Source organism: Protopterus annectens, chromosome 5.part0, assembly GCF_019279795.1.
Source record: "Protopterus annectens isolate FY-2018-M chromosome 5.part0, PAN1.0, whole genome shotgun sequence".
Lineage (NCBI taxonomy): Eukaryota > Metazoa > Chordata > Ceratodontiformes > Protopteridae > Protopterus > Protopterus annectens.
This window is the reverse complement of record NC_056735.1, coordinates 828,348,268-828,372,824: the sequence shown is the minus strand read 5'-3', so window position 1 is coordinate 828,372,824 and position 24,557 is coordinate 828,348,268. Positions and strand designations below refer to the sequence as shown.

Here is a 24,557-nt window from a genome sequence, read left to right as displayed (position 1 = left end):
CATCACAAGGGATCACCCATTGCCAACAATTCAAAAAGTAGATGCAAAAAAAAAAAAAAAAAAAAAAAAACATATAATAGCTCATAAAAAAAATGGCAAAAGTAGCATTCATCATTGAAATCACTACACCTAGTGATTACAGTGTCTCCTGTACAGACAGGCACAAAGTCATAAAATATCAAGATTTGTTTACTTGATCAGTTCTGGGCACATTATGGGTGCAGCAAAGAGCACTTTTGGATAAAATCAAAGATTGAAACAATGCTAATTTCATAAACTTTAATCATACCCTTACTTGGGAATGGGGTCCATTCTCATCATGGTAGTAGCAACCCAAAAAACATGGAGAAATTCAATCGAGAATAACATTTATTAATTTTTTTATTTTATTTTTTTTCAGGGTACAAACCACCCATACACCCCTGACTGTGTATGTTGCAGTACTACTGTTACATAACACTGGAGAAGAGAGCAGCTTCCATTACATAGTGCAGAGGCAGTCATCAGCATTCAGAAGTTTCAGTCTCACTTGAATGAGAAAGTGATTTCCAAGAAATTGCTGTGCAAGGAAACACATGATAGCTATGTGTGCATTAGAGCAGGACTTTAAAGGGAAGCTCCTGCTTGACTTCATTAGTTCATAAATCATGAGTCATCCATGTTTAACAAGAGTATATATCTGCTTAAAACACAAAACGCATACCTGTACTGTAAGTACTAACAAATTGCTATTGAAAAAACATGGCTCCCTCACTTTCCCCCTCTTTCTATACACACACATACATATATATATATATATATATATATATATATATATATATATATATATATGTGTGTGTGTGTGTGTGTGTTGAACATCACTTACATTGAACCATATTACGTTGTCTCAAAACATCGACTAGCTGATACATTAAAAAAGAAAGAAAAATCATTTTTACCACAAGAGCAATCCTGCATGCACTCCCCATACCCCTACTACATGGAAAATACCAACTCTGAGAAAGCGCAACAGTGGGGAAAAAGATTAATTTATCTTCCTCATTGTTCAACAATGATGGACATAAAAACACCAAATACACTAAGACAGTGATTAACAAAACTGGAATTTGATCAAGCATGCAGAAAATTTACATTATTATATTACATTATATTATATTATTCATTTATTTACCAGAGGATTGCTCAGATCAATATTGACCAATTTCAGCCCCAGCTCGAACTCATATATTATATATCATATAAATGATATATGATATATATTATAGCTATACTAATAGCTTTAATAGATTGTTTAGAAAATGTGTTGGACATTAAAACTTGTCCTGAACACCAGCTATTCCTTAATTGCTGAAAAGCTCCCTAACTTCTGTTGTCCACCAGATTTTATTGGACAAGTTCAGTTTAGTAAGGTATGTAAGGTAACATCCAACAGAATCAAAATAGTACATGACTTTCCTGTAATAGTCTGCAAGACCTATGAATGGCCTAACCTGTTTCACAGCGTAGTGAACTGGCCATCCCTTAATGGTTTTATTTGTTTCCCTGCAGGGATTTGATAGTTCCCCTTCCAATCAATTGCCCCAGATAATGTAACTCTGTCATTTTCAGTTTACACTTTGGTACTTTAACTTATTCCCAACTTGTTTCATGGAATCCACCATGACATGGACTTTGTGAAGATATGAATCTATATCCACCAACTGGATGATTACAAAGTAGATGCTGCGAGGTCTAAGTATGCAAATCATCAGCAACTGGAATGTGTCTGAGACCCCATGAAGGCCAAAAGGGAGAATGGTGCACTGAAATAGACCAGCAGTAATTAAGAAGACAGTCTCATATTTAGCTTCATCATTTTAAGGAATTTGACAGTACTCTTGTCAGATCCAGGGTGGTTAGAATCCTAGCCTTTTCTAGCAAATTTATTTAATCATCTCCTGCCTGGGACAAAAGGTAGCTACTGAAGATAAAAATGCTGTTTTGTGTTTTAAAAGTCATTACAAAATCAGATGAGTCCACATGATTTTGGGACCAAAACTAGTGGGTGTTTCACTCACTGTTCCACCCTTAATTTCTTCCAGTTTCATAATTTTCTGTTTTTCCTCATGTGCTGCTTCTTTCTATGAATCAGACACACAAAAGGGTTTCAAATTGACTTTTTCCCAAGGAGCTGCTTCTATACAGTAGTTTATAAGGATAGTTTTATTTGAACGTTTGTTTGAAAATCTTGAAGTCTGGCATTTTTTTCAGTTGTTTTCTACTGTCACCTTGTATAGGGTTATCAGGCATTTCTCTACCTCACAAGCCCTAACCTCTGTCATCACATTTCCTGTAACAACCTGCATCTCCCTCCAAGCTTTTTATTTTTGACAATTCATACTTTTATTTCTAAACTTTTAAAAGCAGTGGTCAATAATACTCTCCTTTTGTTACTACATTCATAAATTTTGTATCAAACATTTGTTAAAAATAAAAGGAAGAAATACAAATGCATTTTTACATTCAGAATACCTCATACATTTCGAATCTACTCAATAATCCATATCACATATTTTATTCAACCAACTAACTGCCTTTATATCTGAAGGAATATAGAAAAATATTGTAAAAATCATTCAGATCTTCTATATACTACAGATCTTAAATAACTCACCATGTCTTGTTGTCATGTATCATAAAGTGTTTCTCCCAGTCCTCAGGACCATATACTCATTCCATAGAAATAATTGCTTAGATACTGTTAGCACAAAGACTCTAATCCATATCCCTTTCCACTCATAAGAGCCAAAAAGATTTATTTTGCAATGGGGCAAAATTCTGTCTAGTAGCTTACATCACTGCTTCTGCCAAATCAAATAGACCTTTAAACAGTTACATACCATGTGCAGGAAGTAAAGCATCCTTAGATTCTCATCTCCAATAACTATCCAACTAATTTGGGCTCTTTTCTTTTATCCTAAAAAGGATTGTCTGCCAAAAATTAATCAGCTTAAATTTAGAAAACACCAAGTGTCGGTCCCTATAAACATAACTCATTAGAATGAGAATCTTCTCCTATTCTCCCTGTGAAATTTACTGACCCAGGAGACCCTACCACTTTGTTTTAAGGGGGGGGTTAAGAGAAACTGCATACTTTTTGTCAACTGACCACAGACAGCAACTAAACCCTGACAGCTGTATCCTCTCTGCCAATAACATCCTCCCTTAGTGAACAGCAGAATTCACTACGTCTGCATAAGAAGGCTTGTTTAGTTATCCTTCCAAACAATGATCTAAGCTGTAGGTATTGCTAGAACTGCATAACACATTCTGGTTTCCTATCCATGCACTCTTGAAAAACGGGGTATTCACTATTGGCCATATCAAACCAATTTTGCCAGACTATGCACCCTTTACTGATCAATTACTGACAACGTATAGATTTTTTTGTCTATAGTAACATATTTAGATTTCCAAATGCATTCCCACATCTTCCATCTCTGATTTCCTGACTTGATATTCTTAAGATTCAGCTGTAGCTTCCCTTTTAACTGCCCCCCGACCTATAGATGTAATAGTGCCTTATAACTAACTTCCAGTTCTGAAAGGAGTTAATTGGGAGATATGTGCAATCTGGCATATATTCAGTTAGCTAAACATGTGGCCCTTACAAAAGTCTGGTAATCTTATTCCTACTTCTTTCAACCAGCAGATTGTGTCTTCCTAACTACCCCAAAGGGTTTTCCTTCACATATAAATGTTGCAATCATTTTCTGAACTCTAGAGCATACCTTTCAACTGCACAGACTTTTACAGAATGTCCAGATTTTTGCCTAATATCTTTGGTCCATTTTTCATAAACTTGTGGTTTTCTAGCAAATCATTGCAAATTTAAGTCAGAAAATAAATACAGACATTTAAGTTTAAGACTTAATACCCTTCCAAAAATTCATGATAATGCAAAACCTGTTATTTTATCTACTTTGTAAGTTTGTAAGAGTAATATTTAAAAAGTGTCCCTATTTTTGGGCCTTTTCCCCTCCTTTAGTTATGGCTTTGTCCAGATTTCTTGTTGTAAGAGATTGAGAGGTATGCTCTAGAGTGCTAGGCAGATTTGTATAACTGAGGAAAATGCCAGCTCAGAAAAATATATTTAGGAAAATAAAATATTTTAACAGTCTAAACCTTTGTCAAAAAGTGTTGCTCAAATCTATTCCATTCTTGGAGATTCTCCTTAAATTCTCACAGGAGACATTTAACATTAATATCCAACTTCTTTTCAAAATTATAATTCAAGGTAACAACTCCTCGTTATTTGACAATACATTCCCTCTATTATTAAGGGCAATAGAAAAGATTGTTTTAGTATTAACAATAAGATCTGAACAGTGACTATACATTTCAAATTCTTCTAATATATTTCTCTCTGTGGTTTTAATCCAAAAAATTCCATAATTACGAGTTATAGATATCTGATTCCACTGACAAGACAGGAATGTCCCACTTTTACAATTCTACGTTATATGCATAGCACGTGTTTCAACAGCCAAAATAAAAGGCATAGGTGACAATGGGCACCCTGTGTAGTACCTCTTTGCAATACAAATGGGTGACAGATTACTCCGTTAGTGACAACCTATGACAAAAACTCGTTATACATTAATCTACATATTTCTGCCTCTCCAGTGCTATAGAAGGATAAAGCCCTGAATACATCCCAGCAGACCCAGATTCAATTAGAAACTCAGCTTACTGACAGAGCAGCAAGAGAAGGCGAGAGGGATGGGCATGACTATTCCGGGAGCAGGCGGTTACATGGACACTCCTCATGAAGATCCCAGGTGGAAGCTGAGGAAGATGCATGGGGGGGGGGCTTTAGAGAAAAGATGGTAGCCATGGCTGAACTGCTGTAGAGCAGGGTGATATGCTGCACACCCCCATTGCATGCTTGTCCCTTGGAAGCAACTGCAATTACTTAATACATAAAGACATAGGTTACGTACAAGATCTCAGCCCAAGCCAGTATTGTACTCATCTAGGGCAGATCCTGTATACTTAGCAAATTGCCTTGTAAACAGAACCCAAGAAATTAGGAAAAGGTGGCTCTACATTCTCTAAATTATTTATTTATTTTTTTTTTTTATGTTACATTTGTTGACCGGGCTAGTCTAACTGGATATATGTGCATTTTCAGTAGAGGCCCGGGGAGAAAAGCTCTACATAAAACAGATAAACACACAAAGCATTAAGAATTAAGTTACAGAACATAAAACCTCAGATACAGATAGCTTGTCAGACAAAAAACAGATGTTTAAGTTAATTTAGCAAACATGATGGAACAGAAAAATAGAACAAAAATAAGATGAGATAATCCTTTGGTTTTTTGTTTTTTTGTTTTTTTTTTTGTGAATACTGTAGGAAGAAAGTATTTGAAGGATATGGGAGATTCCCATCTCAAAGTTATGAGTAAGGAACAGAAGAACAGAGTAGTTAAAAACAGGATTGGGAGAGTAAGTAGAGAGGGAGAAACTCATCAAGAGACAGAAAGATGTATATTCCATCTTTCTTAGGTGCAATAAGAGCAACTAGAAGGCAGAAGGCTTAAAGTGGCAATAAAGTGAGTAAGCAGCCTGGGAAAACTGATTATGATGAAAATAGACAGAGATAGTCTTAGTCAGGGTTTGAATAGGGACATAGCCAATGGCTTGTAAGGTATTGTTTTAGTTTCTTTTTAAGAGTGTAGTAGAAGACAGTGATGTGAGTTCACTGGGAAGTAGGTTCCAACTTTTCCCCACAGTATTAGAGAAAAGGGAATCTCCTGCTTTATTGTTAGGTTTATGTATGGATACCAGAAGTTTATTGGCTGAGCGTAGGTTTGTAAGATTTTTATATGGGCAGATTAGACTTGTGAGAATGGATATGTTTTCTGGGTGACAAAGGGTTTTATGGGCAATAGTCAGTTGATGAAATAAAATTTGATTGTACAATTCAAGCCAACCAAGCTGCTTCAGATTTTGGCTGTGGTGGGTTCTAAAAGGGGAGCTGGTAGCAAATCTGGCAATATTATTGTAGGAGACTGCCAGCTTGTGGAGGTTGCTTTTGGATAGATTTGTATATATAGGAGAGGCAGAAAACAGAGTAGAGATAAGGTGAGTTTGGGCAATAGTAGTTCTAACTATGGGAGTAAGGAAGGGCTTTATTTTATAGAGGGAGCCTAGTTTCCGGTTTACTGATTTGATTGTGATGCTGATGTGAGTGTCATAGTTAAGGCTTTGGTCAATAGTTACTCCTAAGAGTTTGGTAGTAGTGTCAGGAGATATGACTGTGCCAGTTTTAGATTTGATAGAGAAGTTAAGTGGGGTAGACTTTTGTGTAGGAGTAAACAGCAAGAGTTTAGTCTTTTTGGGGTTAAGGAGGAGACACCGCTGTAGAAACCATTCTTCTACAAGCTCAAAGGTATTCTGGGTGAGGGACTGCAGTTCAGAAGGCCCTGTGGCTGAGGATATTAATGTGGCGTTGTCTGCATATTTTATTGTTACAGCTTGGGGGATACTAAAAGATAGATAATTTATAAAGACAGAGAACAGAAGAGGGCCCAAAATGGATCCTTGGGGTACACCAAGGGAGATAGGTAGGTGGGAGGATAGAGTGTTTTCCCATAGCACTGCCTGTTGCCTGTTGTCTAGTTAGGACTTGAACCACTATAAGGCTTGAGTATCAAATGAGAGGGACTTGAGAAGATTCAGCAGTAGCTGATGGTTAACCATGTCAAATGCTTTTGAAAGTTCAATAAAGATAGCAGAGGACAGGGTATTATTGTTGTGATTTTTGTTAATGTGGTCAGAGAAGGAAAGGAGGGCAGTAGTGGTGCTATGGAAAGGTCAAAAACCATGCTGAGAGCTGGTTAATAGGCTATTTTGAAGAAGGTGGTCTAATAGTTGATGGTGAATGCATTTGTCCATGATTTTAGCTATGGGAGAGAGGAGAGCAATTGGACAAAAGTTGGAAAGTTCTGTTGAGTTGCCAACTTTATGTAGTGGGATGATATTTGAGACTTTCCAGATGGATGGGATAGTACCTTCAATAATGGTTCTATTTATTAGGATAGAGATAGGGTAGGCAATAACTTTGGCTACAGTTTGAAGGTATTTAGAAGGTAAGAGGTCTGCTGAGGGGGTAGAGGGTTTGAGTCTTTGAAGGAGGGTACAGATGAGGGATGTGGGGACAGGGTGGAGTTGGAAAGTGGGTGGTGAGGTATGTGAAGAGGAGGGCAGATTAGAGGATACTTGAGGTAGAGAGTTAGCAAGTGACTGGATAGCTTCAGTAAAGAAGTTATTGAAGGAGTCAGCAATTTGTTTGGGAGGGTCAAGGGTAATTCCAGATGGGGTTGGTGTTTTAGAGTTGCCTGGGTGAATGAGTCTATTGATACCTGACCAGAATTTCTGTGGACTTTGATGGTTGGTATGTTGAAGTTGGAAGAAGAAGTTTTTTTTGTCTGATATTATAGATTCTTTAGTAGAGTTTCTAAGTTGTTTAAATTTTAAGTGATCACATGGGTCTTTAGAGGTACGCCATTTGGCCCAGAATTTGTTTCTTAGCAAAATTGTTTTCTTAGTTTCCTTAGTAAGCCATGATACTGTTTTGGTGGTGTTCCTAAGGGTACAAGAAGGGGAATGGTAGTCTAGGATTTCAAGGAACTTGGAATTGATGTATGCCACAGCTTCCTCAAGTTGGAGGTGTTTTAATGGTGTCCAGTTACATACACTCAGTTCATTTCGGAAGTGTTCTGGGTTGAAATGTTTATTTGAACGAGTAGTTCTAAAAGTTGTAGGGCAGGGTATATTAAGCTTTTTCCTAATAATATAGGTTAGGGAGTCATCACTAATGTCATCTGGCAGGATGCCTACATTATAGGTTATGGACTGGGTATTTATTAGGATCCAATCTAGGGTTGTTTCTTTGTTGGCGGGTTTATGGGTACGAGTAGGTGAGGTGATAGTTTGGGAGAAGCCATGTAGATTTATGTTATTAGTTGGGTTATCAGAATTACAGGTATTCCAGTCTATATTAAAGTCACCTAGCACAATAGTTTCCTGTGGATAGTTAATGGACAGCCAGCAAAGGATATTTTCTAGGGAGTTGATGTTATTACCTGGAGGAAGATATGAGCATAAAATGTAGATGGACTTACAAGTATTTAGCTGTAGCTTAAAAGACCTATCACTAGTGGTATACCCCAAGGTTCAATCCTTGGGACACTCCTGTTTGACATTTAGTTCTCAGACTTCAAAGCCAATGTTAAGGGTTTACGACTGACCAAGTTTGCAAATGCCGACAAACTTGGGTTCTTCATAAAACTCCCCAGTCAATACCAAAATCCTTCAAAAGGGCTTTCCCAAACAAATAAGCAGTGTCGAAACCATGGACTAAACCTAAATGCCAAGAAACTTATAAATGTATCCTTTGGCAAGTACGAATTTCCTTGTAACTATTACATTGATGAATACCCCTGAAAGTTGATCCAGTAGTCAGGGATCTAAGAACCTATATTGGAAATAAACTGTCCTTTGATCACCATGTATCCACTATCATAAGGAAGTCCTTCTTTATTATACATCTTATATCTAAAGGTTTACTGTCCAGGTCCTGTGATATAATCATTCAACTGTACTCGTCTATCATCAGGCCAATAATTAAATATAATGCTTCAGTATGTATTTCTCGACAATTTTAGCAACCACAACACTTTCTCATTAACAAAAAAAAAAAATAATTAAGAGCTTGATTCACAAAAACTATGTAGGCCACCTCAAAGCCTTATACCTCTTCTTGCAATCACACAGGCTCCTAAAAGGCACCATCTGCCTCATGTATAGAGCTACTGCAGACCCTGTCCTTCCAGGCCTGTTACACATTTCCAAGTCCAATGATAGTGTGAACACCCACTTAAGGGATCTTACTCTCTTTTGAAATATAAATAGAACATGTTTGAGAGATAGGTATGTATCAGAGAAAACATCGTCTGTGGAACCCTACATAAAGTGAAGGAAGTAAATAGTGTGGGAAGAAATAGCCAGGGAATTGTTATGGCTAGGCTTGTATAGGCCCTAGGGCTGATAGCCTAGTACCAACCTATGAACTTATGAAGCACTGCTCTTATTCTGTTCAAATGTAGTTTGGATGAATGGATGAGAAATTTCAAATTCATTCCAAGTATTGCACCCATGTCTCTCAGTGATAGGGTCAAGAAGTAAATATCCCAGCATATCATTTCTCTGCCAGCCTCTGGGCTATTCTTATGCAAAATGTAAGGATGAAAAGCTGCCAATGAATGTAATGCTAGGCTTCTTAAGATCCTCACAGATTAATAGCAGAGTAAACATCTATGAACATTTAATGGGAGGGGGAGAGAAACAGGGAACGTGTAAAAAAATACAGGCTGATGGTGGTGGCCAAGAACACCAGGATGCCCTTAGCTTCCATGACTAGCCTCAGCTAACAATTGGAGTTAGTCTGGGGGAGGGGGTACAAAAAAGCTAGCAGACCTGGCATAGATATAAGACACTGGCAGGAATGCCAGAACATGACACATGGGGGGAGTGATACCATAAAGTCTTATACCATTCCAGAGAAAGGAACATCATACAGAGCCAAAATATTTATGCAAGTCTGAGTACAGTCATCATTGTTCTATCTTCAAATTTTGTTTAGGCCACCAGAAGCTTATTTAACCATAGGTGAACTAAGTCTGGGTGACCAAGTCTTTCTCTGAAAAACTCTTGTTGCAAGTGATGAACTAAATTTTCTATAACACTTTACAGTCATCTCACCAAAGTCTTTACTTAAATCTTCATTTCTATCTGCAAGAGAGACAGAGAGAGAGAGAGAGAGAGAGATACCTAAAACCTGAAAGTGCTGGAATTTTCCCCTTGCCCATCTTAGGTAGTAAATTTATAGAGGCTAACCTAGATAAGCAAGGAAACTTCCCCCTTCTCTCTGCTTCTTGAAACAATAATAAGAGTGGCTCAGTCAAAATATCCCTTAAAGGATTTATAAAATTTTGCTGACAGTACATTTGGCCCTGGTGACTTCTCTTGTTGGAGGCTATACTAGCAATGACATTGTTTATAGTAATGGGCTGATTCAAAAGTTGTCTGTATGCTTCCCTTTATCCTCAGTAGCTGTAGCTTTGCAAGAACCTTCCATCATCCTGAGCCTCTTCATCTCCTGCCTCCTGGTATTGCCTCTTATAATTCCTATCAACCATATAACTTATTTCAGTGTCATTTCTATGTACATCTCCATATAAGTCTTTCAGGCTAGAGATGAAAAGTTCTCTTTGTCTATTTTTCAATCTATTCACTTTCAGTTTAGGGGAAATTAATCCTTTAGCCCAATGGTAAAGCTGCCATCATTCCAACTTGGAATGCATATTATTATACCATAAAGTCTGCAGCCCCTCTTATATTGTAATAGCTGCTTTCTTTCTTGCCTTTACCCTTTCCTGTCCATTTATAATAGCAATCCAACTCCATAGTCTTATGTTTCAAGTATTATAATCTGTTCAGTCTAATACCCCAATCTTCCAGATTTAGAGATTTTACCTTTTTGACTATGCCATCCTTGAAAACTAGCCACATTTCATAAAACATACTTTCCAGAAGCGGACCTCTTCCCTAAAACTCTTTAATGAGTTACATCACACTATTGTCTTGTTTCTCTTTTCAACAACTGTAAATCTATGTTTCCATGAAAGACGCCATCCCATAGCTTCCAGCTGTACAATATCCATATTAACAAAACTATGGCTACTTAAGACACTAGACCCATGTGTCACTGATAAAGCATCATACAGCTTTATAAATCTGATCAAGTATAATCTAAATGACTAGTTACTCAGAGACAGGAGCTATAAATGTATAATCTTTACTATATAGATTAACTTCCCCCACACATTTACTAATCTCAAATTATCCCACATTTCATATAATGCCTTTACAGTACTGGGCATTAGAAAGTTACCATGGGTTGATCTATCCATATCAACATCTAGAATTGCATTAAAATCTTCACCAACTAATAGCACTGCCTCTCCCCCTGCATATTTCTATGGCATATATGACATAGTCCTTATTGCAGTCTGCTTACTCCCTGATGTTCAACAAACACACTGCTTTACTGACATTCAGGTGGTAGTGCCCTGTTGCCCTACCTCTGACAATCTACTGAAACTCAGGGCTCCTCCAGCTGCCTCTCTGGATGTGCTAGACTTCTCACCTCAGGGTACTTTTCAGATCAACAGACAAATCCCTTTCATTTTTTTAGTACTGAAGTATTAGAAGGATCTCTGAGCAGATTACTTCATTTCTGGATTTTCAGCTGCTGAGTTCAAATAAGAAACTCTTTCGGATTTTATTTCCTCCCTCTGTATTTTCTTATCAGTGTTTGAATATTATATTCTTTTGCTTTGACTGTTTTTTTCTGATTAAAAATGTTGCATATATTTCTGTTTCTACTTTGACTAGCACAGTAAGGTCTATACTGTTGACTAAAAGCTTCATTTGGACATTTTGAAAGGAAACTTGCTGATACTGCATTTTTTTCTCTGTGGGGTTATGACTATTTGAGATGATTGAGCAGGATTACACCATTTTAAATTACATTTCTTTTGTTTAAATGACAATGTTGGTGCCATTATGGATGTTAAACATTGACAGGAATTTTTCATGAGTTTATGATTAATTTCTTGTCTAATACTGTTTTAGCTATTCATTTGAATGATACTGGCATTCTTTTCAGAATTAGGGGACTTTTGTGCATACATTTTGTGCTTGAAACTGTTTCTGAAACTGTCATTTTCTTCAGTGCAGACTACAGAATACTAAACCTTGCAGAAATAGATTTCAGATTGCTTTTGACACCATTTTGTATGTTAAACATTTCTGCCAGGAATTTGTTTATTAGTTTATAATTTATGTCTAATACTTTATTTTATTTATTTTTTATTTATTTTATTTTACATTTGTTGACCGAGCTAGTCTGGCTGGATACATGTCCATTTTCAGCAGAGGCCTGAGGAGAAAAGCTCCACTATATACTAGTAACTAAAACAACAAAAACAGTACAGTAAGATACAAAATTATAAGCATCTAAAGAACTATCAGGCTATCTTTATTCATTTCATGTTGAAACTAGCCTTTATTTGTTACAACTGAGATAATTTTGTAATATGTATTTTGTGATTTGAACTGTGCTACTGAAAATACTGTCATTTTTGCAGTGCAGTGTTCAGAATGGTATCACTACAGAAACAGTCTTTAGATTGCTATCTAGAGGGAGAATAGTGGGTTTGTCTATCCTTTTACTAGACTAAACATGCCACCAGTATTTGGCATTGAGTTGGATAGTTTCTTGTCCTCTGACTTGATGGACCCCCCCCACCACCACCACCACCATCTATCCCTTGTTCACCTAGTAAAACATAGAAATAAGTAAAAAAATATGCATCAGCCTACAGCTTGTGACTCCACAGTAGCCTTAAGCAGGCTATTGGATGATTCATTTTATGTTACCTCCAGGTCCCCTCTTGTGGTGTTAGTACCACAGATTTGCATGACACAAGGGTCAGATACATCCTCTGGGGCTGTACCAGTGCTTGGCTCATGTATAGGAGAACCAAACTCTTTAGGTGCAAGGGAAGTCAGTGGTGCAGAATCTGTTGCCAATGTTGATATGTCTTTCTCTGGGGATTTTCCCACTAGTGTAATGCATTCAAAAAAAAGAGAAAGAGGACCCACCAGCTTGCAGGGCAACTGTCTCTGTCTGGGATCCTGCCTGAGGTGGTGGGTATGGTAGCTCCATTGGTCAGTCAGTTGATTACAGGGTGAAAACCCAGGTTATGATTAATGCCAGGTCTCATACCACTGTTCAGCCATCCAGAAATCCCAAATTTTAAAGGGATTCAGAATATGATGTTTCAAAAGTGTCACAGTCAATCAGCTTCCTGTGAGGATGAACAGGTATAAATGCCCAAGCAGATGTTTTCTTTTTCCCAAATGCTGGATAGACTTAGTGTTGCATTCAGCTGAGAGCAGTATTTGGCTGCTCCCAAAAGGACTTATTTGTTGGGCTATAAAGACTATGTCTTTATGAAAACCAGATCTTGCTGCTGTATGTCCAGTGACATTTTTCAAGAAAAAGACTATGTCTTCATTGAATCCACTCCCTTCAGATAAGCTATGGTAGCAGCTAGAATCTCAAAGGAAGAAGCTGGCACTGCCTAGAACAGTGGCCTTGAAGGTGTTTAACTATCAGTGCTTTTTACGGAAGTTTATGTTAAGGTATGTGTGTAGTTTAAACAAATTTGATGCATCATTATTTGCTGAAAAGAAGTCTATCTCAAAGATTTTGTTGTCAATGTTTCTCATGTGTTATCATATGTTAAGGAGTGTCTTTGAAGGAACCAATACTGTTTGTAGAAATGCAGTCATATCTGTGGTGATAAGGAGGTATGCCTAGTTACACAGTCAAAAGTTTTCTGATTAGTTAAAATATGAGATTATGAATGCTCCATTTGATTCTGATTGTGTGTTTGGTACAGAAGCTAATCAGATTCTTAAATGCTGGGATGACAGAGGTAAACTAATGCAAAGGGTTTCAAAAATGTTTCATATTCCCAAGTGTCCCTCTATTAAGCATGATAATTTTCAGTGGCCCAACAAACAGAAGTTACAGCCAAACAACAGTCAAGGCACCAAAAGGAAATGGCAGGATGAGAACTCTGCCAAACCTAAGAATAGAGTTTTGTTTCCCCAAAAAGAATAAACCACACCTTCCCATCTATGACTATGTGAAAGCACAGCACTCATCTTTCCCAGGTCCCCCACTGGGTGCCCCATCTTGAAAGTTAGCTCTCAACAAGGCGGCTTGCTGTCTACAGTTTCTGACAAATAGGTACTCAACATTGTTGACAGAAGTTACAGCTGGCAGTGGAAGGAACATCCTCCTCAGATCAAAAAGGGGTTTCCCTTCTCCCACAAGACCAAACCTTGTTATGCTCTCCTATAATCCAGCAAATGCTAGAGTCAGGAGTCATAGAAGTGGTTCCTCTTTCAGAAAGAATGAAAGGTTTTTACTCAAGAATTTTCCTCTTTTCCAAAAAAAGCTGTCATAGAGACTGGTGTTAGACTTATCTTTTCTGAATACCTCTCTCAGGGTCCCCAAGATTTAGATGTTCACCCTGTAGACAGTGCTTCCTTTTTGTGCCAGATTGCTACTTCATGGTGACCATGGACTTGAAATATGTATTTTGCCATATCTCCATTGCTCGTTTATTTAGGAGATATCTGAAACTTGTATCTGGTTTGCACCAACAGTTCTCTGCAATGGCCTTTGGGCTATCCACTGTACCTCAGGTGCTTATCAAATGCCTTCCTCTAGTAGTTTCTCACTGCTGGCTTCTTGTCATCCTTATCTTTCATTATATGTATGACTTGCTGAGCTGTGCACAGTCTATGTCCAGTTGTATGCATTCACTAGAGATGATCTCGGCCTTACTCTCCAACCAAGTGTTCAAGTTGAATTTTGGAATTCATGCCTGACACCCTTGAAAAGACTGATATTCCAGGGGTTCTTATTTGGCTCTGACAAAAGAATGGCCTTTCTTTCCAAAGAAAAGGTATTGTCTTAACAGATGGTATGTCAGGGATTCTCCAGGAGGAACTTCCCCTTGGCAATACAATTTCTAAAAATTCTAGGACTTATGGCACCCATGATTCTCATGATACTACTGGCCCATCTCCACATGAGGACAATTCAGTGGTATGTCCAGAACTGTTGGACTCAGCACCTATATTCCTTGGACTATCAGTTAAAGGTGCTGTCCTTCATCAGATGAGAGTTACAGTGGTGGAGAGCACATCCATGACTTCTCTTCTTCCTTCCTCTTCCAGTGCAATCCATGCAGATAAATTCATCCAATTTCTCTTGGGGATTTGTGTCAGTGGGAGTGCAAATGCAGGCCATTTGGGGGCCCTAGGATGCAAAAAATCACACTAATCTCAAGGTAATGTTGGCAGTGATCCACACCTTGAAATTTCATCATCACCTATGGTCCCAGGTTCTCTTTTGGTAGTTATGGACAACACCACAATGATGTGGTACCTCAACAAATGAGGGGTTACAAGGTCATACTCTCTATGTCAGTTGGCAATGATGGCCTGGTAGCTGGCTTTACAAAGTTTTCTGACTCTTCAGGCATCATAAATTCTGTCAGAGCAAAATCTAATGGCAGACAGACTAAGCAGATCCCAGGCAGACCCGCATGCGTAGCAGCTCAAGGCAGTGGTGTTCAAGATCTAGTCCAGATTTGTGGAACACATCAAATATATCAGTGAACATTCTTTCAAAACAGACAACTGGAAAAATTTGGTTCTAGGCATCATTGCAGTAATGCTTAGAGGGGAATGTACCTGTAAGTATTTTCATTCTTTCTACCGATTCACTTCTGAAGGTGCAGAAGGCACTGTGGTGACCCACATACTGACCCAGGAAATCTTGATTCTCCTTTTTAATGGTATTGACCAAGGGTAATTACCACAGACTTCCACAGACTCAGGATTTCCTCATACAGTCTCAGGGCTGACTGATGCAGCCCAGTTTTGAACAACTACAACTAATAGCCTAAATGATTCAATCTTGACTCCATTGAGGCACTTTTTTTCATGAGGATGTGCAGCAGGTGTAAAAAGGAGCCCCAAAACTTGCTACTAGAAAATCTTGTGTTTAAAAATGGATAAAGTTTTTGAAGTGCTACCTAAATGGGAATCCCTTGAGGGTAACATCCCTCTGGTCTTGAAACATTTGTGTGAGGTACTTCAAGGTGACTTACCGTATGTGTCCACTAATGTGCATTTAGCAGCCATCTCTGGTTGTCTGACAACAGATACTCCTCTTTCTACTTTTCTTTTCATAAAGGAGAGTCTCTAAGCTAAAAGCTCTTATGGAAGAACTTTCTACAGGCATAGGGTTCTTTTACACACTAACCCATCCTTCATGCCAAAACTGGTCTCAGATTTCACCCTCAATTACTCTATTAATCCCCCTTTGTTCTTCCCAGAACCTAGGAATAAAGGAGAGAGGATAATTCATACCTTGGATATGCATCAGCAGCTCAGGTACTGTCTTGACAAAATGAAATCCTTTACGAAGGCTGACAGGCTTTTTGTTTCCTACACAAGGACAATGAAGGGTCAACTTGTCTCTAAGAAAAACATTCATGTTGGTTGTATTCTGTTATTGTTTATTTTTTTGTTTTTGTTACACCCACCATGGTAAGGCAAATCCAGGTAAGGTAAAGGTGCACTCCACCAGGGCCTTTTCCTCTTCAGTCTGATATTGGAAAAGTGTGAACTCTAGAAGTGTTTTAGAAGCAGCAGCTTGGTCCTCTGCCCATATCTTTATGATACACTATAAACAAGATGCCTCTTCTAAATCCAGAGAAGACTTCACTAGGACCATTCTCCATGTGCCTCTGGACCCTTATCCTTACACCTTCCAGGCTGAGTAAGGTTTGGGAATCTACTTGAATACCAGTAAGGCAGTGTGTTTGTTGAACATAGTACATTTGAGTAAGCCCTACTTACTTTTAACTGTAGATGTTCTACAACACCTACTGCTTTACTAGTACTGACCAACCATCCTCCTTTTTTTGGACGTACATAGTTTGGGATAGGAGTTGCCATTGAGTTATGCCCAGCTGCCCTTCTTGTTTTGTGTGTGTGTGTGTGTGTGTGTGTGTGTGTGTGTGTGTGTGTGTGTGTGTGTGTGTGTGTGTGTGTGTGTGTATCTGTTTTTTGGTTTGGAATAGTAGGTGTCCACAGGTTTGAAATTTCATCTTGGCTTTCTTCTGGACCCTAGAAATTTGAAAGGTTATTGTTTGTGGATTTGGAAGGCAGTTCCTCTACTGTCAGCTGATTTTTTTCATCATTCTCGCAGACAAGAAGTGGGAGGATTTCACAGCTTTGGTTGACTGCCAGAGATAGGGCAGCAGAGCACTGCTACCAGAATGCCAGTAAGGCAGTAGGAACACTGTCCTCCTTGTAGGTCTCCAGACCAGAGGCTTCTCTCTTGGGAGATTCTCACCTTCATTGTAAATAGAACTCTCTTTAACAGAAGAAGTAGTTTTATGCAGGGGCAAGCCACTCTCCTTCTTCTCAACTTATAGGCATGTTCCTTGCATTTCAGTTTATAAATCGTTGACTCTATATTGCTGTCAAAATGAAAGTAAATGATAAAGCATAGGCAACAGACTGTATCCTATACATATTACTGAGAGTTTAATGTAAGAGAAAGAAAATTCTGTCACTTGACATGTATTCCAATACTCTTGCTTCCATGTATGCGACACTCCAGATTGTGAGGGGAAAATATACGATGTATTTACAATGATATGAAAATTATATTGTATTAAACTATATTAGCATGACACATTGAAATACACTGACATTCAGTTTTAAGTTACATTAAATGAGTGCAGGTTTAAATACTTTTCATTCTTTAATCCAGATGATCACACATTCAGATTTTGAATTAGAAACAGTCCAGAGTAATTCTTATGTTTCTTTATTTGTGTGGTACAACACACAAACTGCAGACCAGCAGTTACTAAAATTAGGCAGACTGACATTTAACATCAGTCACAAGCATTCATTTTTTCAAGTATTTTTTCATAGGTTCATAGGTAGGTACTAGGCTATCGGCCCAAGGGCCTAAGTAAGCATAGCCCACAAAGTTCCCTGGCTTATGCCAACCCAAGAAAGTTAATTTCCTGTGCTCCTGTTGAGCAGAGCCACAGAAGTGATCCCCGGGGTGTATTTCCTAGTTCCCATCCACTCATCAAGATTTTTCTTGAAGAGTGTTAAAAAGAACTTTGCTTGACATAAATGGGTAGCTTGTTCCAGAGCATGGGAAGTCTCTGGGACAGGAATCTATCCCTCTAGCAATTCCTGTTTATTGTGGTGACAAGGTTTAGGTCCCTAGAGTGTGTAGCTCGGAGGGAATGGGATTTCTTTAGGTGTAACATGTCCAACAGCTTTGGGTTTGACATAGCTTTATATGTTAGGCAGTGATCACCTCAGAGTAGGCGATATGCTACAGAGTAAAGCTGGAGTTTTTTGAGACGATCAGTGTAGGGCATCTGTTTGAGGCCAGTAATTCTCTTTGTGAGGTACTTCTGTGGCCTTTCCAGCTGCTGTAGATGTCTTGTGAGGTACATTCTAAAAGGGGCATTGTACTCTATAATGGGTCTAATGAGTGTCGAGTAGAGGGGAACAATGACCTCTTTTTTCCTGGATGAGAACCCTTTTGTAATGAGGTGTGCCATGTGAAAGGATTTCCTGACTTCTTTAGCAATGTGATTATCAGAGGAGAGATTAGTGTCCACCTGGGTCCCAAGGTCTCTTATCACACATTCGGTGTTAAGAAGACTGCCGCCTATCTGGTAGTTCATGGATACAGAGTTTTTACCAAAGAGGATAACAATGCACTTTTTTGGCATTGAGCTTGAGGCCATGGCTCTGACACCAGGCATCTGTCTCATTGAGGCCCTTCTGTAGGATGTCCACATCATTTACGACTATATCTCCTACTTTACAGTCATCTGCGAACTTCGTTAGCCATAGGCCTTCTGTGTTAGCCTGTACTTCAGAGAAGTAGATACCAAACAGGAGAGGTCCCAGGACTGAGCCCTGTGGTACTCCACTTGTCACTGGTTTGAAGTCCGATTTGGAGTCTGCAACTTTTACAGTGTGGGTTCTGTCAGTGAGCCAGTTGGCAACCCATCTTGTGACATAGGGATTTATACCTAGTTTAGTGAGTTTAGCTATAATTTCAGAATGGGGGATGGTGTTGAAAGCCAAAATAGGCTGTGTGAACCACATTACCCTTGTCTACGGCTTTGGTGGCTGCCTCAAAGAAGTCAACCAGGTTCAGGAGGCAAGATCTGCCTTTCAGAAACCTAAACTGGGTGGGGTCCAGAGTTTGGAGGTTACCAATGTTTTTGTTTATGAATTCCATGATGATACATTCCATGGTCTTGCAGACCAGGCTCGTCAGGCTAATAGGGCGATAGTTCCCAGGATCATTGAGGGCTCCCTCTTTGTGGAGTGGGATAGCTGTTGCTGTGCTCTATTCAGTGGGCACAATGCCTGACGTGAGGCTATGACTGAACATAGTGCTTAGGTGGGGAGCCAGTTCGTTCTGAAGTTCGTGTAAAATGCAGCCTACGATGTTGTCCAGTCCCATGGATGCTGTGTTTTTGGCTTTACAGAGTGCTGCTTTTACCTGTGAAGTTGTGATTACAGGGACTCTGCATTCTTCCTGTATAAATATGGGCCCTTTAGGGGGTGAGGGGGGGAAGTAAAGTTAGCACTGAACCTATCTGCCAGGATGCTGGGAATATCAGTTGTTTCTGTAATTTTTGTGCTGTTGTGCTGTAACTCAGAGCAGATCTGGGTGTTGCCATTGAGATTCTTGACATAGCTATAGAATGCTTTGTGGTTGTTCTTAGAATCAGTGGCAATCTTGTTTTCATAGCTAGCTGTGGAGGCTTTTATAAAGGATCTCAGCTTTTTGCTGAGTCTGACCAGGGAGCTCCTCCACTCATGGGATTTTTCTATCTTTTGCAACAATTTCTTCCTTCTGTTGTAGAGTTTGCTTTCCTGTTTGTTCTGTAATTATATAACACCTGTACTTTGCAACTCAGAAGTTCTTACTTCTGGTTATACCTCCAAATTCATAGCTTAAAAGGAAGATAGCGTGGCCACCCTTTTTATAAATAAGACAAATATCTTAAATGTTTGTTGTAACACATTTGCTTTCACTGCTGAATCATTTTTGGCACGTCAAGTTCATAATGACCATGAAATAATGTAACGTTGGTTTCAACCTCCTGCTAATAAAAAAGACTTGTGATGTCTGAACCCACAATGCTTCATTACCTATATTAGTGTATATTTCCATGCTAGGCAGATCAACAGGGGAGTCTTATTCCAAGTAAGACAGGTGAAACACCCTACAATAAAAATTAACACATGATTTATTACAGAAACCATAATGCAAGTAAGTAGCTGTTCCTCTAAAGAAGTATGATGTTGCTGTTTATCCAAAATAAATAATTTTGTGGGTATACTTATACAGGTTCATAGATTAGTACTAGGCTAACTGCCTTTGTGAGCCATTTGAAGCGTAGCTATTTCCCCTGTGTGAAAATCAAACCTTGCACCATGTGTGTATAAGGTAAAAACCTTAACCATTATGCCACCCCTCCATATGAAAATAAAATATGTTGCTAATGAAAGTATGTCATCATACAATGTGTTATAACCTTTTTTTTATTTTCAGCCCATTTGTAGGTTTATCCTGATGTGTGTGTCTTGAAATTAAATTAGCAGTAAAACAGCTACTTTAAACTTCACAGCCACTTTCTATGCCCTTCTTTCATATCACTTTGAGAAACTTTGTTTCCCCAGTACTCATGCCATACAATTAATTTTAATCTTTGTTTAAAGTGTACATTTAGACTTTTAAAATGTAAATTAATTAGCTAATACAAGATGATTTGCTCAAATGCTTAAATGATTATTTAAAATTGTTAATGAGATATTAAAAACGGCATACCTTCTGGGATACAGGATGTTTGATCATTTCCAAGTCTATATCCATTAACACAACTGCATTCTCGGACAAGATTTTCAATTTCGTGACAAAAATGCTCACATCCTCCATTATCATACTCACACTTCAGAGAAAGATTGAGGTCTACATGAAGAATGAGAAAAGCTATGTTTGTTAATTAAAATGAAGACAGAGAAGACAAACTGACATCCCTTCTTTCTTTAATTTCATATTAGAATAACATCTCATAGATACTGAAATCCACAATTGTACTTTATAGATATTTAAAAATGTATGTTTTCAAAAGCTGCAGCAAGATGCAACTGACTACAAATGGATTTTATATTGATTAAATAAAAATCATACTGACAAACAAATAAGCAGAAAAGAAAAATTATCTGAGACAAACAAGTCAGGTGTCTTCTGATTTACCATAGCAACATCATGCATTAAGCACCAACCCTGTGAATTAGAATACTAACCCAAATATTTTTAATATGAAAATACCTTACTGTTTGTGTTTGTTTGTTTGTTTTTTTACCTCTTAAAGATGAAGCACCCTACTATTACACCATGATGGAATGAACTCAAAAAATCTTCCTACCTAAATTAGCATGTGCTAATAAATTTCATTATACATGACTAAACTACTTGGAACCTATCCAAGGACTCAGTGGTTCCTCTAATTTTGGCCAATGTTGTCAGGCATCACAGCTCCAAGTGTAATGTACCACCAGTATTACAGATAGGAAGCTAGCCTGCAATGCTTGGTCTACCATACAGGTGGAGGCTCACAGCCATGAGGCTATTCTGTACAGCAGATCCAGTTTAGTGTGGATGGGAGAATGTAGTCATGACTGTCAGCACAACCGTGATAATGGTTTGGCATTAAGGGTCATTAGTACCCAGGGCTTTCCAAGTATATTGAATTTAGATGTATTTGTAAGCCATTCCTAGTAAAGCACAGTGAGGCTCATATGGACAAACACAAATGGACAGAAATGGTCATCAGACCCTCACCTTACAGTTCCCTCAAAATGAAGGTCAGCTCCACCTTATATTTGGATCTTGCTATTAGAAGAACAGTGGCTTTCTACCAGGTACAACTAGCAGTACCATGTTCTTCATACAGGCGCAGCTGTCTCCATCACTTAAAATAGTCAGTTGACCTTAATGGGTACTCCGTTGCTTCAGCCTTGTGCAATGTTGACCTTCACCAAAATAAAATGCTGAAGTATTTTGGAGAAGCAAGTCTAATTTCCCCTTTGAAATTAGTGAAGGGGAACTGATGAATCACTAGTTTTGGATTTGATCATGGACTAACTGTATTGCATGAATTTAGTTCCATGATCAAGTCCTTTCTGAATCCACTGAAATAAAAAGTTACTTAATTAAACGAGCAATAAAATGTTTAACAAAATAGTTTGTTAATATCACAATCAACTAATAATGTAGTTTTCTATATCTATAAGGGAATTTGCATTTAAGTGTTTTAACATTCTAACAGAAAACATTTTTTTAACACTTATGCTTTATTGAATACAAACTGTATGAATTAACAGATGGCATATACTTTTGCACATGTAAAGTCACTCAGCAGAGAATAAATACTACGGCATATCCAATAATGCAATATTTCTTTATCAGCTCTTAATGAAAAATTTAATGTGGTTTCAAACAGTCTTAAACCAAGCTACTCAGAGTGTTTAGTGCAATTAAAAGTGCAACATAATGCTTTTTGAATATTGAAAGGAGTAATGTAACAAACAGAATTTATGTACAATATCCAAGTGAATTGTAATTTTGACTATACACATTATGGAAAATGCACTTAAATCATGTATTTTGGCTTTGCTTACATTATGGTTATATGGATACCTACACACACACACACACAGACACACACACACACACACACACACACATGGGACACACACACACACACAGACATATATACATATATATATAAATATATATATATATATATATATATATATATATATATATCTATATATATACATATAGATACACATATATCTATATATATATACATATATATATATATACATATATATATATATATATATATATATATATATATATATATATATATATATATATATATATACATACACACACACACACACACACACACACACACCCACACACATCTTTACATATATAGAAAGAGAATTGCAATATCTATATAAAAAGGAAGGAAAACCTTTTATAAATTAACTTATAGTGATTCTTTTCAATATACATCCACCAAGATGTGCAACTACTTGAGGATGGGATGGATATGCAACATAATGTCACTGGCAGCTGTGGATAGCAAATGCCTTTCTATTCTAAGAACACAATATACCTATGTGTGGAAAAATATGCATTAATATATACAGAATTTCATCAATAAGCATTACAGTGTAAGCATTGCCATCTACAGAGACTCATTTCCAAAGGAAGCCACACAAAATGTAAGTCATATAATATGGAAGTAGTATCTTCATTGTAATTCTTCAGCTTCAACAAACACATGACTGGTGGACATATTGAACACCATCCTAAAAACTGGTACAATACAATAGATGTATTATAAGATATGGGGATACTTTGGTATCTAGCAGATACATTATTTCTCCATGTTGATATAATCTTGTATGAGTATCTCAGAATACTACAGACTAATGATATATATTTCTCATATGTTTGTTTTTAAGACCATATATTATTAATGAACATCCTGATTGTCATGTGATGTTTTGGAATTTTTGGGACTGATAGCACACAGCACCAGTGTTTTGCAGTCCTTGTTCAGTCCAAAAGTATGTGTCAAATCCAAAGCTTTTGCAAAGGAAGTCAGCTCTGTTAGTGTAGAGGGATAACATCTTTACTTAACCTAGACAGGCTGGTATCAATTAGAGCTGTGAAGACAGGTGAAGGCTGCCAGCCTAGCTAGATAGAATTTTGTAGATAATTCTGTCATTTGTAAATATTAATATATGCCACACGCTTGTTCTCTTAAATGTGAAAACACTGTATTGGATGTTGAACTGAAAAAAAATGTAACAATAGTGCACTCTGCTGTAATAAAGCTTATCAGTCAAGCATTTATTGACTGGTTTTGATCTCAGGGCTTGGAGCCGAGATGTCTGGATGAAGGCATTATAGCTATTGTTTTGAGACCAGAGTTAATTGCTAGAATTTGCATGTATAATTTATTTTATTGCTCTGGCTTCTTGACCAGCTACAATATCAAAAGGGCTATTAAGCTCTGAGTTTCTGTTAGTCTGGGAGCCAGAAAGAAATTATGCAATCTGAAATGAATCAGTGGTACTGTGTTATCAATTTAAGGACAGAAAGAATGAGGTGATTTAGCATTTGACTTGAGAATATCCAGCTCACCAATATCTGTCTGTGTTCTGTATGTAAGTAGGATCTTAGATTTCAGTGTTTCTCTTAGATATAGATAGAGACTAGGAAGATTAGATTAGTTTTTTTTCTGTATTTATGTCAGAACTTTTCTACTGTATTATTTTACGTATCTCTTTGTGATCTCTGAACTCATGACTAGCACTGTGTAGTAAGAAGTATTGTATTTTTATTATTTATTATTAAATATTTTTAAAACTTTAAATTGTGGCTGTTTTGTGTAGAGATAATTTAAGCTCTAAGAATGCATTGCATGTATTTAGTGATATTGTACAAAGCCACTCCAATAGCCTTGCTGTTCAGTCACACTTACAATTTGGATAATAATATTGCACAGTATAACTGGACACCCTTTCATAAGGAACAAAAAACATGTAAAGTGTAATGAAAAGCTAATAAAAACAAAAAACACTGCCACAGTCAGATAACACCAAGTGCAAATTAGTGTAAACCTTCTTTAATCAACACTTTCA

General features: G+C 37.6%; 1 protein-coding gene across 1 annotated transcript in view; it reads right to left on the bottom strand.

Moving 5' to 3' along the window:
- Positions 1 to 24,557, bottom strand: part of LOC122802225 (coagulation factor VII-like) — a 794,227-nt gene that overhangs the window by 456,288 nt on the left and 313,382 nt on the right. Inside the window, exon 5 of the mRNA XM_044071885.1 lies at positions 20,656 to 20,796. Coding sequence (XP_043927820.1) covers positions 20,656 to 20,796 — 141 coding nt within the window. The remainder of the gene's footprint in view (positions 1 to 20,655; positions 20,797 to 24,557) is intronic.